This window comes from Lithobates pipiens, unplaced genomic scaffold, assembly GCF_037356315.1.
Source record: "Lithobates pipiens isolate NorthernLeopardFrog02 unplaced genomic scaffold, aLitPip1_a1.2 Scaffold_22, whole genome shotgun sequence".
Taxonomy (NCBI): Eukaryota; Metazoa; Chordata; class Amphibia; order Anura; family Ranidae; genus Lithobates; species Lithobates pipiens.
In genome coordinates this window covers 321,305,574-321,322,991 of record NW_027507784.1, presented here as the reverse complement: position 1 = coordinate 321,322,991, position 17,418 = coordinate 321,305,574, and the positions used below count along the sequence as shown (strand labels likewise).

Sequence of the window (17,418 nt, the reverse complement as noted above, 5' to 3'; positions counted from 1 at the left end):
GTTTTCGGGGCCCCGTACGCGGCTAGGCTCCCAAAAAGTCCCACATATGTGGTATCCCCGTACTCAGGAGAAGCAGCAGAATTTATTTTGGGGTGTCATTTCACATATGCCCATGGCATGCGTGAGCAATATATCATTTAGTGACAACTTTGTGAAAAAAAAAAAAAAAAAAAAAAAAGTTTGTAATTTTCCCGCAACTTGTGGCAAAATATAAAATATTCCATGGACTCAACATGCCTCTCAGCAAATAGCTTGGGGTGTCTACTTTCTAAAATGGGGTCATTTGTGGGGGTTTTGTGCCATCTTGGCATTTTATGGCCTTCAAAACTGTAATAGGTAGTGAGAAGTGAACTCAAAAATTTACGCCCTTAGAAAGCCTGAAGGCGGTGCTTGGTTTTCGGGGCCCCGTACGCGGCTAGGCTCCCAAAAAGTCCCACATATGTGGTATCCCCGTACTCAGGAGAAGCAGCAGAATTTATTTTGGGGTGTCATTTCACATATGCCCATGGCATGTGTGAGCAATATATCATTTAGTGACAACTTTGTGAAAAAAAAAAAAAAAAAAAAAAAGTTTGTAATTTTCCCGCAACTTGTGGCAAAATATAAAATATTCCATGAACTCAACATGCCTCTCAGCAAATAGCTTGGGGTGTCTACTTTCTAAAATGGGGTCATTTGTGGGGGTTTTGTGCCATCTTGGCATTTTATGGCCTTCAAAACTGTGATAGGTAGTGAGAAGTGAACTCAAAAATTTACGCCCTTAGAAAGCCTGAAGGCGGTGCTTGGTTTTCGGGGCCCCGTACGCGGCTAGGCTCCCAAAAAGTCCCACATATGTGGTATCCCCGTACTCAGGAGAAGCAGCAGAATTTATTTTGGGGTGTCATTTCACATACGCCCATAGCATGTGTGAGCAATATATCATTTAGTGACAACTTTGTGTAAAAAAAAAAAAAAAAATTTTTTTTTTGTCATTATTCAATCGCTTGAGGCAAAAAAATAAAATATTCAATGGGCTCAACATGCCTCTTATCAATTTCCTTAGGGGGTCTACTTTCCAAAATGGGGTCATTTGGGGGGGTTTTGTACTGCCCTGCCATTTTAGCACCTCAAGAAATGAGATAGGCAGTCGTAAACTAAAAGCTGCGTAAATTCCAGAAAACGTACCTTAGTTTGTAGATGTGACAACTTTTGCGCAAACCAATAAATATACAATTATTGACTTTTTTTTTACCAAAGACATGTGGCTGAATACATTTTGGCCTAAATGTATGACTAAAATTGAGTTTATTGGATTTTTCTAATAACAAAAAGTAGAAAATATCATTTTTTTTCAAAATTTGCGGTCTTTTTACGTTTATATCGCAAAAAATAAAAATCGCAGAGGCAATCAAATACCATCAAAAGAAAGCTCTATTTGTGGGAAGAAAAGGACGCAAATTTTGTTTGGGTACAACATTGCATGACCGCGCAATTACCAGTTAAAGCAGCGCAGTGCCAAAGTGTAAAAAGACCTCTGGTCATTTACCAGCAAAATGGTCCGGTCTGAAAGTGGTTAAATACACATTTATTGCATTTGTTTTATTGTGTATTAGACCTCACTGTTCTGTTTCTTATCTTACAGGCCAAGCCCATTTATGGAGGATGGCTGCTCCTGGCTCCCGAAGGCACAGACTTTGACAATCCTATGCACCGATCAAGAGTAAGGACCCCTCACATTATTAATTTGTGTATATTATACATGTATTTCTTTATTGCAAGCTTGCTACACTGGCAAAAAAATGAGTGGCTTTCTTTTATTTATCCAGGTCTTTGACCCCTTCACACCTGAAACCAATATTAGTGCCCGAGCACAATTTTGCAACTTTGACATGTTAGTAAAACCGTACTTCTCATCACAACTACTTTGTGCATCCAGGTGGATTATACCACATTTCTTTTTTTTCAGGACAAATTGGGCTTTCATTTGGTGATGAATGGTAATGGATATCTCCTGTGTGGTGTGCGATTGGTGTTTTTTTTGTTAAAGAAAAACTGCCCCATCCTTCATAACCTTGCAAAAAGATCTGAACAAATTTAATGGTGTGGGGAACTACTTGGCAAATGAGGTTCAGTGTATAAAAATGTAAAATAATGCATCTGGGTGGCAAAAATAATGCAATCTATACACTGGGGGAATCTAGGATGGAAAAGGACCTGGGGGTCCTAGTAGATGATCGGCTCAGCAATGCCATGCAATGCCAAGCTGCTGCTAACAAAGCAAACAGAATATTGGCATTAAAAAGGGGATCAACTCCAGAGATAAAATGATAATTCTCCTGCTCTACAAGACTCTGGTCCGGCAGCACCTGGAGTATGCTTGTCCAGTTCTGGGCACCAGTCCTCAGGAAGGATGTACTGGAAATGGAGCGAGTACAAAGAAGGGCAACAAAGCTAATAAAGGGTCTGGAGGATATTAGTTTTGAGCACTGAACTTATTCTCTCTGGAGAAGAGACGCTTGAGAGGGGATATGATTTCAATATACAAATGCCGTACTGGTGACCCCACAATAGGGATAACACTTTTTCACAAAGGGGAGTTTAACAAGACGTGGCCACTCATTGAAATTAGAAGAAAAGAGGTTTAACCTTAAACTATGTAGAGGGCTTTTTACTGTAAGAGCGGCAAGGATGTGGAATTCCCTTCCACAGGCGGTGGTCTCAGTGAGGAGTATTGATAGTTTCAAGAAACCATTAAACCCCTGAACGACCGCAACATACAGGGATATACAATGTAATACTGACATATAAACACACACATAGGTTGGACTTGATGGACTTGTGTCTTTTTTTGACCTCACCTACTATGTAACTATGTAACCTTCCACCAAAACAACCCAAAATAAATACTCCTGACTATCGCAGTGATACCACATATGTGTATGCTTGTTGTTGCTTGTACCTGTAATACAGCCCAGAAACAATAGTTTGCATTTTTTTGTTTTGGTCCTACCTAAAACACACTGACAATGACTGACAATAATTTGATACTAATTAGAAAAAAAAAAACCTGCCCAAAATATACTGTCCCTGACCTTTTTGACCCTTACTTGACCCAAACACTAACCCTGGCACTGACCTAGATCAAACCTTGATCTAGGTATTTTTTTTTTCTTTATTATTTACGTATTTAGAGAAACACAGGGGCGCACTTTACAGTAACAAATCACTGTGGTAGCCAATCAGAGGCTACCACAGCGATCAGGGGGGACCCGGGAGTTTCGGGTACATTGTTAGAACGGGGCCCTCGGTGAGACCCCATTGTCTGTGCTGTGCGCTCCCAGCACAAAGACAGATGCATCCCCACGGCAAAAAGCCCAGTCCAGGGAGGCCACATTAGTGTTCGGTCAGTATGAAGGGGTTAAAGCAAAAGTTTATTCTGCTTGTATATTGCCTTCCTCTGCCCCCCCCCCCCCCCTTACAATGCTAATCACATTTAAATAAAAAGGCTTTTCTGTTTCTATTACATACCTTATTTTGTCCTGGGGGTTTGCGTGCTTCTCTATGCAGTACGGGCAGATTATGAGTAGTGGGAGGGTCCTGTACATGGCTTGCTGAAAACATTCCTTGCCCCAGTACTCCTCACTTGGGCCCTCACCCCGATGCAAGAGCTGGTTCTGAGTTGGTCTGCAAATATCACAATTGGGTGATGGTGATTGGTGGATGTCAGTCTGGAGGAGTGGTTGAGTATTCGCATACAGACAGCCTGAGAGCTAGATGATGCTGCATGCCCCCCAGCCAGGAAATGGGGCGGGGCTCTATATGACTTGTTACAGCTTCTAATGCATATTGTGAGAAGCTCACAGTGTGCAGTGAAATCAGAGTAAGCTATTTCAGCCCAGGAGAGGAGCCGGTACAACTGTGCAAGACTGAAAGGAAGGCGGGAGGTCAGCTTTACGGTTAGGGGACACAAATTAAGGTGGTTGTAAACCTCAGACATGAATAATGAACAAAGCATATCTCTCTATATTGTATACTTGTCTCTATCAGAGCACTAAGTGGCATTTGTGTCTGCTGCTTCCTTCTTCTGCTATCGGCATGAGTCACGTCTCACAAGTTTTCCTGACACCAAGAGAAAAATGGTGACAGGGGAGGGACCTCCAGCTGATTGACACCCTCAGCTCTGTTCGTGTGTGCTGTGTGAAGGAGGGTGTGTCCCTTCCCTCCAATCAGCTCTCGGAGCTCTCCTCACTGATGCCTCTTCAGCTCTCCACCCCCTGCTTTTCAGAGCTGAGAGATCCTGTGTAAATTCTGCACTTTGGATGTAGAGGTAAGACAGCCGTAGATAAACAGGTACAACTTGTGTAGGAGGATTTGTATATCATCCGAGGAAAGTCATTTCACTGGGTGTATGTGATGGTTTACAACCACTTTAATATGGCAGCAAAAATTCTGGATCAATAATGACGGGTTCCCACCTCACTTAATCAAAAATGTTGATTTAGGTCTTTGTCATGACATTTCAAGAGTAGTGTTGAGCTGGGACAGTGTAAGCTTCTTTATTTACATGAGTGCCATATGTTAGCTGACTTGTTCAGATAGTGTTTTAGAGCATTTATCTTGAAGCCATGGTTGCTTTCTGTGCTGCTCTTGATTGATATTGTGCAGAACATATATAAACCAGGACCTTCTAGGGCAGAGTTTGTTTGCACTCTGCTCATTAGGATCTTGCAAAAAATACAAGCCATTGGTTTCCGGTCACAATGGATACTCAAGAGAAGCCCCATCACTTCAGTATGATCTGGTTATGTAGCAGAACACAGACCAGGGCTGGACTGGGACAAAAATTTGGCCCTGGACTTCATCATGACTGGCCCACTTTAATTTCGAGTGTCCCCAACAGCATCCCCCTTGCATCAGTGTGTCCTCACCAGCAGCCCCATCCACATCAGAATCCCCACCAGCAGCCCCCTTCACATCAGAAGCCTCCTTCACATCAGAGTCCCCATCAGCAGCCCCCTATATCAGTGTCCTCCCTCTCCTCCCCCTCCCACATGTACTCACAGTTTTGAAGGCAGCTTTTTGCTCCTCTGGAGGGAGCATAACACCTAATGCTCTCTCCAGCAAGTGATGGAAGCAGCTCCTCTTGACAGGAGTCAAATCACGATCACTCGCTGTCAGTGAGGAGCAGCACCAGGACTGCACCTCACTGGCCCACTGAGAAACTCCCGGTAGTCCCGATGGCCAGTCTATGCCAAACACAGACCCTGGTGGTTCACAAAAAAGCAGAGCAATAGGCAACCAGGATCCAGAGATCTTATGTAACCACACGTGAAAATGGTGACCTCAACAAGATCTCAGCTTTTTTGGTTGCTCATTGCTCTGCTTTCTTGTGAATATTGGTTGGAGCAACTGATTTGAAATGGTTTGCAATTACCAGAAATTGCATTACATAATGACATGACATTACATGATATTGCATGATGACGTAACCTGTTGCGTTCCTATTTTATTTAATACGTGCCTTCTGAAAATGACCAGCATGCCTAAAAGGCAACTTGTCCTAAGCCCTGCTTATGTAGCTGAAAGAACTAAAATAAGCCAAGGAAAAAGACTTGGCATTGGATAAAATAGTAAAGGCAAAACTTTTATAGGTACTGAAAGTGAGGGAAAATCCAACATTTTTTAATTGTCACCTGAACTGGAATAAAGGGGACATCTGGTTGGGACTCTTGCTCCTGGGACACCTGTCTCCACAGGGAGTTCTCTTCACTTTATGGAGACTCCTTTTGCTACCTGATGTGCCTATAAAAGTAACGCTTGAAACTATTTAAAAGAATAAAATGGGGAAAAAAAAAAAATATAATTAAATATGGATTGAATGGGGAATCATTTTGGCTCTCTCAGATTATTATTATTATTAGTATAATTATTGGTATAAAAAAAAAAAAAAATATATATATATATATATATATATATATATATAATTTGTTTTTATAATTTAATATAATATAATTTTTCTTTTTTTTTGTGTGTGGTCTATGTACCATTGGGTAGGTTTCCCTACGCTTCCTGTCCCTGAGGCACAGTGGAAAACCTTTCTAAAGTTAGGAATTTCTATTGGATGATTTTTACTCTTTTTTTTTTTTTTTTTTCCTGTTCTGGTGACAACCGTAAAATTCTGAACTTTCTATTACTTTGTGCTTTATGTTACGGAGATGAGGAGAGGGGGTAAGAGGTCGTCTGTTCTGAAGTCCACAGGGGTCTGTTAACAATCCAGAGCACACAGGAAGTTATTAGCTTACTGGATGTCTGGCAGGATCATCAGGTATGTTTTGGCACTTATGGGACAGATATAACCATTCACTTTCAACGGTATATTTAACAGATAAAAATGTACCAAAAAAAAAAGAGGTTCATTGTTTGGGTTCACATATTTAATACTAGCATTGGGTAAGCTCTTTTGTCTTTGACATGACACATGTTTTTGGTTTAATGGCCCTTTAAATCCTGTCTGCCCGTCCGCTCCCCTTTATGGATTTATTTTGTGAATGGAGTGTGAGAATGTTTATTTGCTGACATCTGCTACCAATTGTGCAAGGGTTAATGCATGCCCCCATTCCCCTCCCGTCCAACCCCTCCAGTTCACAGTCCTCATGAGCATTTCCCATCGGAGCCGCTGGTTAGACAAATATCCCATCTCATTTAGACCTTGTGTTTTTCCTGTCTCTGATCTCATCGTTTAATAACAGATTAAATATAGAAGCCTAACCAGTATATAACTCACTACATCAGGGACTGGGCTGCAATGGATGAGAATGGAAGCCAACCCTGCATAACTCTGACCTAGACCCATAGCTTCCTACTAAAAATGATGGCGCTCGTCTGTTTGGCTTTGCTTTGGCAGCTGGCGGGTTAAACTGCGCGTTCTTAGTTTATCTCTAACCTAATCTTCCAGGCCGATGTGTGAAGATTGTGTCATTCCTTTAAATAGAATAGGAGAGAATTAGGCGTCTTGTGGGCTGTCGTCAGATCTGTTTGTAAAAGAGCAGGTAAATGTTCCTTTATAAGGCACTGGATTATTTAAACTCGGTCTGAAGGACTTTTTAAAACATATTTTTTTAACCCCTTCTTTTTTTTTTTAACATGTAAAGCTGTTTTGCTTAAAGCGTTAGTAAACCTGCTGCCACTTTTTTTTTTTTTTCCTAACCTGCAAGGGAAAAGGCATAATGAGCTAGTATGCACCACATACTAGCTCATTATGAAATACTTACCTTAGAACGAGGCGTCGGTATCTTACCTGGTCCACGCTGAGGTAGCCGATAGGTTGCCTCGGCGTGTCTTCCAGCGCTGTGAGTGGCTGGAGCCGCGATGTTGTCGCTCCCATGCATGCACGCGGGAGACCTCTTTCCGGCAAGGTCCGGCGTCTGCCGGGCTTTCAGCCGAGAATCCCCTATGCACATGTGCCGCTGCGGTTCATTGCAGGGGGTTTATCTCCTAAACTGTACAGGTTTAGGATATATATATATATATATATATATATATATATATAATATATATATATATATATATATATAATATATATATATATATTTTACCTACAGGTAAGCCGCCTTATAGGCTTACCTGTAGGTAAACGTTAACATTTTGATTATACTACCACTTTAACCTAATCTCATCAGCGTTTGTGAGTTTTAACAACCTTGTCTCTGTATCTCCTCAAAGTGTATGTAAAAGCTCACATATACCCAGTGAAGTAAACCACCTCAGATGATATACAGGGATGAAACAAATCTCCCTATATGAGTTTTACATGCATATCTTCTGTCTTCAGCTTTATATATTCTTTAGAAAGTTCAGATGGTGCTAGATTTGTCTCTTCCTGGTCAACACTGCAGTGAAGCCTGGGCATGCAGCCAAGACAGCTGATTGAAGGAAAGGCACACACCCTCGCTCCTAATAGGTAGAGACTTTCACATCTGCTAATGTATTTATAGCATCCTCCCCAACACAAAATTCAGGCTGCTTTTATCTCCATTGACAGAGAACTTGTCAGAAGTTATCAGGCTGATAACAGAAGAACGGAGCAGGAGACCGCTACAGGACATAGTGTTTTGAAGAGAGATGAGAAAACAGTACAGATAGACGTGCCCAGCTCAAATTTCATGACTCAGGTTTACATCCACTTTAAATATCCGCCATGGCACCAAACGTGGTGGACGCTTGACCCTCACACCTAATATGAGCTTGTTGGATATTCCATTGTAAAACTCTGGCTCTTCTGCAATGGCTTTGGGCAAGATTTTTGTATACGTTAGTGGGAATTTGTGCTTATTCTGCCTTATACAGCTTAAAACAGTAATTATGAAGTCAGGTTTGACGAGGAGGCCTAGCTAGCAATCTGAATTCCAAGTCACCCCAAAGTTGTTCAGTAGGGTTGAGGTCAGGTCTCTGTGCAGACAAGTTGAGTTTCTTCACACCAAACTCTTCAAACCATGTCTTTATGGAGCTGGCTTTGTACAGTCATGATGGAACGGAAAAGTACCTTCACCAATGTTTGGACGAGCACAATTGTCTAAAATGGCAATTTGGTTGATTTCCATTACCAAATGCTGGTGGACACCTGACCCTCACACCTATATGAGCTTGTTGGGCATCACATTGTAAAACCCTGGTTCTTCTGCAATGACTTTGAGCAAACTTTTGGAGTGCGTTTGCTGTCTTGGTGGAATAAGCATAAATACCCAAGTCAGATTGGACGAGAAGACCTGGCTAACGATTCGTATTCCAGGCCTCCCCAAAAGTGTTCACTAGGGTTGAGGGTAGGGCTTTGTGCAGACCACTTTAGCTCCTCCACACCCAACTTTTCAGGAGCTGGCTTTGTGCACAGAGGAGTACATTCATGCTGGAGCATAATTGATTATCCAATCAGTTATCACATTGTTGGAAAAGCACAACTGTCTAAAATGACAATTTTCAATTAATCCCAAAGGTGTTCAGTAGGATTTAGGTCAGGGCTCTGTGCAGACCACTTGAGATCTTCCACACAAAACTCTTCAAACCCTGTTTTTACGAAGCTGGCTTCGTCCACAGGCTCAAAGTTGTGCTAGGACAGAAAATAACCTTCACCGGTCTGTTCTCACAAGGTTGGAAGAGCACAATTGTCTAAAATGTCTTGGTATGCTGTAGCTTAACAGTACCCTTCATTGGAAAGACCTAAAATGAGTAAATTGGCGGTATGCCCACATATTTGGATAGCTTCTTGAAGGATTTGATGATATCATTGGGCCTTCATCTTGGGGAAAATGGAGGATCCCATATCTCACAACTTTGTGTAGTAGCACATCTTTGTGGGATTTGTGATCCTTAGCTTTTCTAGGATCCTACAAGAAAGCTCAGTAATGTTACCCCGGGTTTTTTGTTTTGCTTCATTGAGAGGGTGTTTGCTCCAGAAGAGCAGATGTCACATTTTTATTTTACAAAAGGTTTATTTTGTTTTGTAAAGGTATATAGAAGATCATGTGGTACAGTGTCACGCTAGAGATTAAGGAACGTACATTGTAATTGCGATGTTGAATGGCCCTAGGAGAGCATCAGATGTCACAAAGAAGACGTCAACCTCTTAGTTACGGGAAAGTAAAAATATAGGAGAACTGTGCAGAGAGAGAAGAGGCTTGTGGTGTCTGAAAATTTAGGAATAAAAGGAAAGGAAAATGGGGAAGGATTTTGGTCCACTCGCACATTATTTTGTTGTAGACTGAATTTTCATGTGACGTGCGCTTCACTTTTTTTTTTTTTTGTCCACCTAACCCTCCAGAGGCTGACAGATGCTGCAGATAGACGGTTGGACATTTTGTTTTTCTTCCCTGTTTGTTATGGCTTTCCGTAAGTTCAGCAAGGCTGTAGGAGCACCTTTGAAAATTTTCCAATGATTGGACGCCAGAATGGGCACACTGGATGTTTCCTGCAGCCAACGCCGCTCATTGTTTTCTCTACTTTGTAATCCTGATCTGCAAAACGAATCTACAGTATGAGCTGCAATTCTTAAGACCCCTTTCACACTGGGGCGTTTTTTAGGAGTTTTTCAGGTGCTTTAGCGCTAAAAAAAAAAAAGCGCCTATAAAGCGCTTGGAAAAAAACCTCATCTGCAATCCCATGTGAAAGCCCAAGTGCTTTAAGAGCCCTTTCACACTGTCAGTGCCCGAAAAAACACTCATAAAGTGGCGCTTAAAGAGTAGGGCCGTTTAAAAACATAAAAAATAAATAAATAAAAAGTCAGCAGCTGCAAACACTGCAGCTGCTGACTTAATAAACACACTTACCTGTCCAGGGCGCCCGAGATGTCGGCCGCCCGAGGCCAACCCGTCCCTCGGCTCTCGGGTCCCGGCGCCGCCATTCCCTCTAAGGGAAACAGGCAGTGGAGCCTTATGGCTTCACTGCCTGTTTCCTACTGCGCATGCACGAGTCCCGCAGCTACTGCGCATGCGCGAGTCCCGCAGCGCTTTCTGAATGGGACGCGCTGTGTTCTGGAACACACAGTTCCCAGAACACAGCGCGACCCATTACACAGAAGACGCCGCGACGAAGAGAGAAGACAGAAGATCTCCGCGGAGGAGGAAGAGGAAGATTAGGATTATGTGCCTAGCAACAGGCATTTCTGGTAAGTAAAAAAGAAAAAAAATGTTTCTTTTTTTTTTTTTTTTTTAGATTTTTTTGTAATTTAAAAAAAAAAATTGTTTTCAGGGTGGCCCTCCACTTTAAGAGGCGCTTTACCAGCAGTTTTCAAGCGCTAGTGGGGCGCTTTTAACCCCCTGCTAGTGGCCAAATAAAGGGTTAAAAGCGCCCACAAAGCGCTGCTGCCAAAGGCGCTTTGTAGGCGCTTCCCATTGATTTCATTGGGAAGGGGCGCTTTAGGAGCGGTGTATTCACAGCTCCAAAAGTGATGCAAAGAAGCTGCTTGCAGGACTTTTTTTGACGCTCTGCCAGCGCAGCGCCTAAGTGTGAAAGCACTGGGGTTTTTACATTGGGATTGCAGATGAGGCTTCCTCGAGGCGCTTTACAGGTGCTTATTTTAACGCTAAAGCGCCTGAAAAAACGCCCCAGTGTGAAAGGGGTCTAACTGAGGATAAAACAAAGACCCTTTCTCATTATTTTGCGTTGTCGCACTGCCCATCTCTGCAATACATGATAAGGGTGTGTTTTGGATTGGCTTGCACAGATTATAGGCCAAGCGATGTTTTGATCTAGTTACAGCGAGAGGGTTGTGCTGTTTCATCCTCTGATCAGGTGACCCCCCCCCCCCCCCCTCACACACACACAAACACTTTCCTTTTGCTCCCAACCTTTTTCTTTCTCCTCCATGGAAGAAACTTGAAGCTCAAGTTTATTGAAGCAGAATCTGCCTTTTGGATAATGCTGCCTTAAATGGGCATCGAAAGAACAGCCAGCGAGATGTGCACAGAGTTTGTGCTTCGTCCTGGGTGGTGACACTCGTAAACCCTGACGTTGTCTAATGCTTTGTGCCAGTAAGCTCTGCCAGCAGCCATATACATAGCAGATGGCTAAAGTAGATTTTTTTCGGTCAAATTCCCAACTTAAATGAATGAACAAGGGTACACAGTTAGTCTTGAGGAATCACAATATGATGCTGGGGGTCATTCACAATCACAAAGGGGGGAAATCGGACATAAGCCAAACAGCATTTTACTTTTTGCCGCCTTCAGTTCCTGTGGGTAACACCACCCTGCCTTATCTAGATCGATGTCTTGAGCCTCTTCACGATGGCTGACCTCTGCGCGTGACCTGCGCACTCCTGACGTTTCCTAATTCTTGACACCCAGCAATATTCGGGTGATGTATGGGGCCTCTGATTTGTTACTAACCTATAGGAGAAATTGTTTGTGTGCTCTGCTGATCTGTTCTGCCTCAAGACAAAAGTAAATGGAGACGTGGAAACTGGAGCCATCTCTGCAAGGCCTGGGTTTTCTCTGCACAATATTGTTGCCCATGTGACTGTTGGATGCCTTAGGGAAAATGTTGGTTTTGGTGGTGCATCGTGTACTGTTACTCTACTCGCTTTCAAACTGAACTCCAGGCAGATAAACAAAAAAGCATTTTTAATCTAACTATGTATTTATTTTTTTATTTTTTGTGGTGGTGGGATTAAATGCGTTTTAAAAATGTAGGTGATCACTAACTAAACTTTCTTTTATATGGTCCCTTTTGGTGTGTTAGAGCTGTAGTTTACTCCACTTTTATTTTGCTATCCCGGGTTCCTCAATACTCAATACCCCAGAACTCCCTGAATTATTATTATTATTTTTTTTTTTTTTTTCCCCTATGCGGTGGGGCTGTGCCCACAATTCATGGGTAAACTGCTCATTTTGTCTAGGGGTGAACTCTATGTCGAATACTGTCCCCCGTCGGATAGTGTCCACCCTGTACTGTGCTTGCGCAGTACGGAGGACAAGGCGATGCCAAAGGTCTCCGAAGATGAATGGCGCTTGCGCACTGAGTCCAGGTTCAAGCCCCACCATCCAAGTGGACATAGAGTTAGAATAAAAAATTGCCGAGCGGTGCCGTGCCCGAAGCGTGGCGAGCGGCCGTCTTATTAAGTGCTGTTTAACATCATCTACCGTATGTCCATTTGCATGGTGGGGCTTGAACCAAGACTCAGGGCAGAAGGTACTAGCGAGTGTGCAGGTGCTGTTCATCTTCGGAGACTTTCGGAGTCTCCTTGTCCTCCGTGCTGCGCCTGCGCAGTACGGGGCGGACACTATCCGATGGGAGGGGACAGTTCTTGGTAGAACACTGGTCCTTCGATCCTTCAGAAAATGGCACGCCCCTACGTCCAGCAGTGGACTGTTCATGCCGTCCTTGCATCCAGAGCCGGTCTAGGGGGTTGATGATGTCAGGAACAGTTCACCACACAAGACCGCTAGACCGCAGTGGGGCAAGAACACCAGGAGTCCGGTCTTGCGCTGGGAGGATTGATGGATTCGTTAAGTACACTATATTACCAAAAGTATTGGGGTGCCTGCTTTTACACGAACATCAACTTTAATGGCATCCCAGTCTTAGTCCTTAAGGTTCAATATTGAGTTGGCCCACCCTTTGCAGCTATAACCGCTTCAACTCTCCACGGAAGGCTGTCCACAAGGTGGAGCTGCACGATTAATCATTAAACAATCAAAATTGCAATTCTACTCCCCTCCCGATCTTAAAACAGCATTTTCCGGATTCTATGCAGCAAGTGCAGAGTTTTCTGCTCACTTCTGACAGCTAACAAAAAACAAAAAAAAAAATTCAGGCAGCCTGCCAAGTTTATCTCGACGTTGGAGATGAGTAGAGACATTTCAATCTTAAGCCCCATACACACTATCGGATGTTCTGATGATTTTTGTCTTCAGATTTACCAAAACCATGTAGTAGAAAGGTCTGCCTGATTGCATACAAATTGAAACGCCTAAGGTTTGACCTCATATGATATGGTTTTGGTAAATCTGAAGGAAAAAATCGGCAGAAATTCTGATAGTGTGTATGGGGCTTCAGATCAAAGGAACAAACTTCCATCAGTAAATGAGGTCAGTTTAACCACTTAAAGTCTAAACCCTTTTCTGACACTTGTTACTTACAAGTTCAAATCAGTATTTTTTGCTAGAAAATTACTTGGAACCCCCAAACATTATATATATTTTAGCAGAGACCCAAGAGAATAAAATGGCGGTTGTTGCAATATTCTATGTCATACTGTATTTGCACAGCGGTCTTTCAAATGCAATGTTTTTGGGGAAAAATACATTTTAACCACTTGCCGACCGCCGCACGACGATATACGTCGGCAGAATGGCACGGGCAGGCATATGGGCGTATATATAAGTCCCTGCCTGCCCGCGGGTGGGGGGCCCGATCGGGCCCCCCCCCGGTGCCTGCGGCGGTCGGCATTCCTTCGAGAGCGATCCGGGATGAGGGGGCGGCCATTCATTCATGGCCACCCCCTCGCGATCGCTCTCGACGAATGGAAATCCCCGGTGACATCACTTCCTCTCCTGTAATGTAAACACAGGAGAGGAAGTGATGTATTCTCTCCTCCGTGTCGGTATTTTTCGTTCCGACACGGAGGAGAGCGGATCGGTGAGTTGCACCAACACTCTACACACACAGTAGAACATGCCAGGCACACTCACACCCCCCCTTTACCCCCCGATCACCCCCCCAATTACCCCTGCCCCCCAGTCACAGTGACACCAATGTCATTTTTTTTTTTTTTTTGCATTGGTGTCATTTGTGACTGTAATAACTGTTAGGGCAGTTAGAGTTAGCCCCCTTTAGTTCTAATGTGCCCCCCTAACCCCCCCCCAATAAAGGTTTAACCCCGTGATCACCCCCCGTCGCCAGTGTCACTAAGGCTGGGTTCACATTGCAGCGGTTTATGAGAACGAATGTGATTCGCACCGCACTGCAGTGCAAATCACATCCGATCTCTGTGCGATTCGAGTTCAGCCATTCGCCGCACCCGCCGCACCCGCCACACCCGCCGCACCCGCCGCAAATTCGCACGGGACCCTTTTTTTGGTCCGCAGCAGAATCGGATCGCATGGGTGTTCACACCATGCGATCCGAGTTTGCAGATCGCACTGCGATATGCGAACTGATCTGGGGGTGTCAGTAACATTTCACTGACACTCCCAGTAGTTCGCATAGGGCAGTGTGAACTGCCGCCGGGAGGCATGCGATGCGGGAACCCGCCGCGGATTCGCGGCGTTTCCGCATCGCTCCAGTGTGAACCCAGCCTAATAAGCGATCATTTTTCTGATCGCCGTATTAGTGTCACAGGTGACGCTAGTTAGGCAGGTAGGTATTTAGGTTCGCCGCAGCTTTTTATAGCGCCAGGGACCCCCATATACTACTACCCCTGATTGCCCCCTAGTTAACCCTTTCACCTGTGATCACCATATAACTGTTACAGGTGACGCTGGTTGGTTAGTTATTTTTTTATAGTTTCAGGGCACCCGCCATTTATTACCTAATAAAGGTTTAACCCCCTGATCACCCGGCGGGTGTCATTTGTGACTAATAACTGTTAGGGCAGTTAGGGTTAGCCCCCTTTAGTTCTAAGGTACCCCCCTAACCCCCCCAATAAAGGTTTAACCCCGTGATCACCCCCCGTCGCCAGTGTCACTAAGGCTGGGTTCACATTGCAGCGGTTTGAGAACGGATGTGATTCGCACCGCACTGCAGTGCAAATCACATCCGATCTCTGTGCGATTCGAGTTCAGCCATTCGCCGCACCCGCCGCACCCGCCGCAAATTCGCACGGGACCCTTTTTTTGGCCCGCAGCAGAATCGGATCGCATGGGTGTTCACACCATGCGATCCGAGTTTGCAGATCGCACTGCGATATGCGAACTGATCTGGGGGTGTCAGTAACATTTCACTGACACTCCCAGCAGTTCGCATAGGGCAGTGTGAACTGCCGCCGGGAGGCATGCGATGCGGGAACCCGCTGCGCATTCGTGGCGTTCCCGCATCGCTCCAGTGTGAACCCAGCCTAATAAGCGATCGTTTTTCTGATCGCTGTATTAGTGTCACAGGTGACGCTAGTTAGGCAGGTAGGTATTTAGGTTCGCCGCAGCTTTTTATAGCGCCAGGGACCCCCATATACTACCGCATAAAGCCCCCTGATTGCCCCCTAGTTAACCCTTTCACCAGTGATCACCATATAACTGTTACAGGTGACGCTGGTTGGTTAGTTATTTTTTTATAGTTTCAGGGCACCCGCCATTTATTACCTAGTCTCACTAGTGTGCCCCTAAATTTAGGGGTGTCTACTTTCCAAAATGGGGTCATTTGGGGGGGGTTTGTGCCATCTTGGCATTTTATGGCCTTCAAAACTGTAACGCCCTTAGAAAGCCTGAAGGCGGTGCTTGGTTTTCGGGGCCCCGTACGCGGCTAGGCTCCCAAAAAGTCCCACATATGTGGTATCCCCGTACTCAGGAGAAGCAGCAGAATTTATTTTGGGGTGTCATTTCACATATGCCCATGGCATGCGTGAGCAATATATCATTTAGTGACAACTTTGTGAAAAAAAAAAAAAAAAGTTTGTAATTTTCCCGCAACTTGTGGCAAAATATAAAATATTCCATGGACTCAACATGCCTCTCAGCAAATAGCTTGGGGTGTCTACTTTCTAAAATGGGGTCATTTGTGGGGGTTTTGTGCCATCTTGGCATTTTATGGCCTTCAAAACTGTAATAGGTAGTGAGAAGTGAACTCAAAAATTTACGCCCTTAGAAAGCCTGAAGGCGGTGCTTGGTTTTCGGGGCCCCGTACGCGGCTAGGCTCCCAAAAAGTCCCACATATGTGGTATCCCCGTACTCAGGAGAAGCAGCAGAATTTATTTTGGGGTGTCATTTCACATACGCCCATAGCATGTGTGAGCAATATATCATTTAGTGAAAACTTTGTGTAAAAAAAAAAAAAAATATTTTTTTTTGTCATTATTCAATCGCTTGAGGCAAAAAAATAAAATATTCAATGGGCTCAACATGCCTCTTATCAATTTCCTTAGGGGGTCTACTTTCCAAAATGGGGTCATTTGGGGGGGTTTTGTACTGCCCTGCCATTTTAGCACCTCAAGAAATGAGATAGGCAGTCGTAAACTAAAAGCTGCGTAAATTCCAGAAAACGTACCTTAGTTTGTAGATGTGACAACTTTTGCGCAAACCAATAAATATACAATTATTGACTTTTTTTTTACCAAAGACATGTGGCTGAATACATTTTGGCCTAAATGTATGACTAAAATTGAGTTTATTGGATTTTTCGAATAACAAAAAGTAGAAAATATCATTTTTTTTCAAAATTTGCGGCCTTTTTACGTTTATATCGCAAAAAATAAAAATCGCAGAGGCAATCAAATACCATCAAAAGAAAGCTCTATTTGTGGGAAGAAAAGGACGCAAATTTTGTTTGGGTACAACATTGCATGACCGCGCAATTACCAGTTAAAACAGCGCAGTGCCAAAGTGTAAAAAGACCTCTGGTCATTTACCAGCAAAATGGTCCGGTCTGAAAGTGGTTAATGAATTAAAAAAAACAAAAACAAAAAAACGAAACAGTAAAGGGGTTGTAAAGCAAAAATTTTTATTTTTTTAAAATAACACACATGTCATACTTACCTCCACTGTGCAGCTCGTTTTGCACAGAGTGGCCCCGAACCTGCTCTTCTGGGGTCCCTCGGCGGCTGTCTCTGCTTCCTCCCGCAGGTGCTTCTCACGTTAATGCGAGCTCCCTCGCATTGGTGAGAAGCACTGCGGGCGCGCTCCCGTGATACAGCCGGCGGCTATAGCCGCTCGCTGTATCACAAGGCCCCGCCCCCGGCGCGCTGCGTCATTGGATGTGATTGACAGCAGCGCGAGCCAATGGCTGCGCTGCTTTCAA

The 17,418-nt window shown here is 44.0% G+C and overlaps 1 protein-coding gene across 1 annotated transcript in view; it reads left to right on the top strand.

The window, feature by feature from the left end:
• The window catches only part of MPRIP (myosin phosphatase Rho interacting protein), a gene marked incomplete in the record, with an annotated part of 257,621 nt that overhangs the window by 53,956 nt on the left and 186,247 nt on the right, over positions 1 to 17,418 (top strand). Inside the window, 1 exon segment of the mRNA XM_077449495.1 lies at positions 1,622 to 1,699. Within this exon segment, the coding sequence (XP_077305621.1) occupies positions 1,622 to 1,699 (78 nt within the window).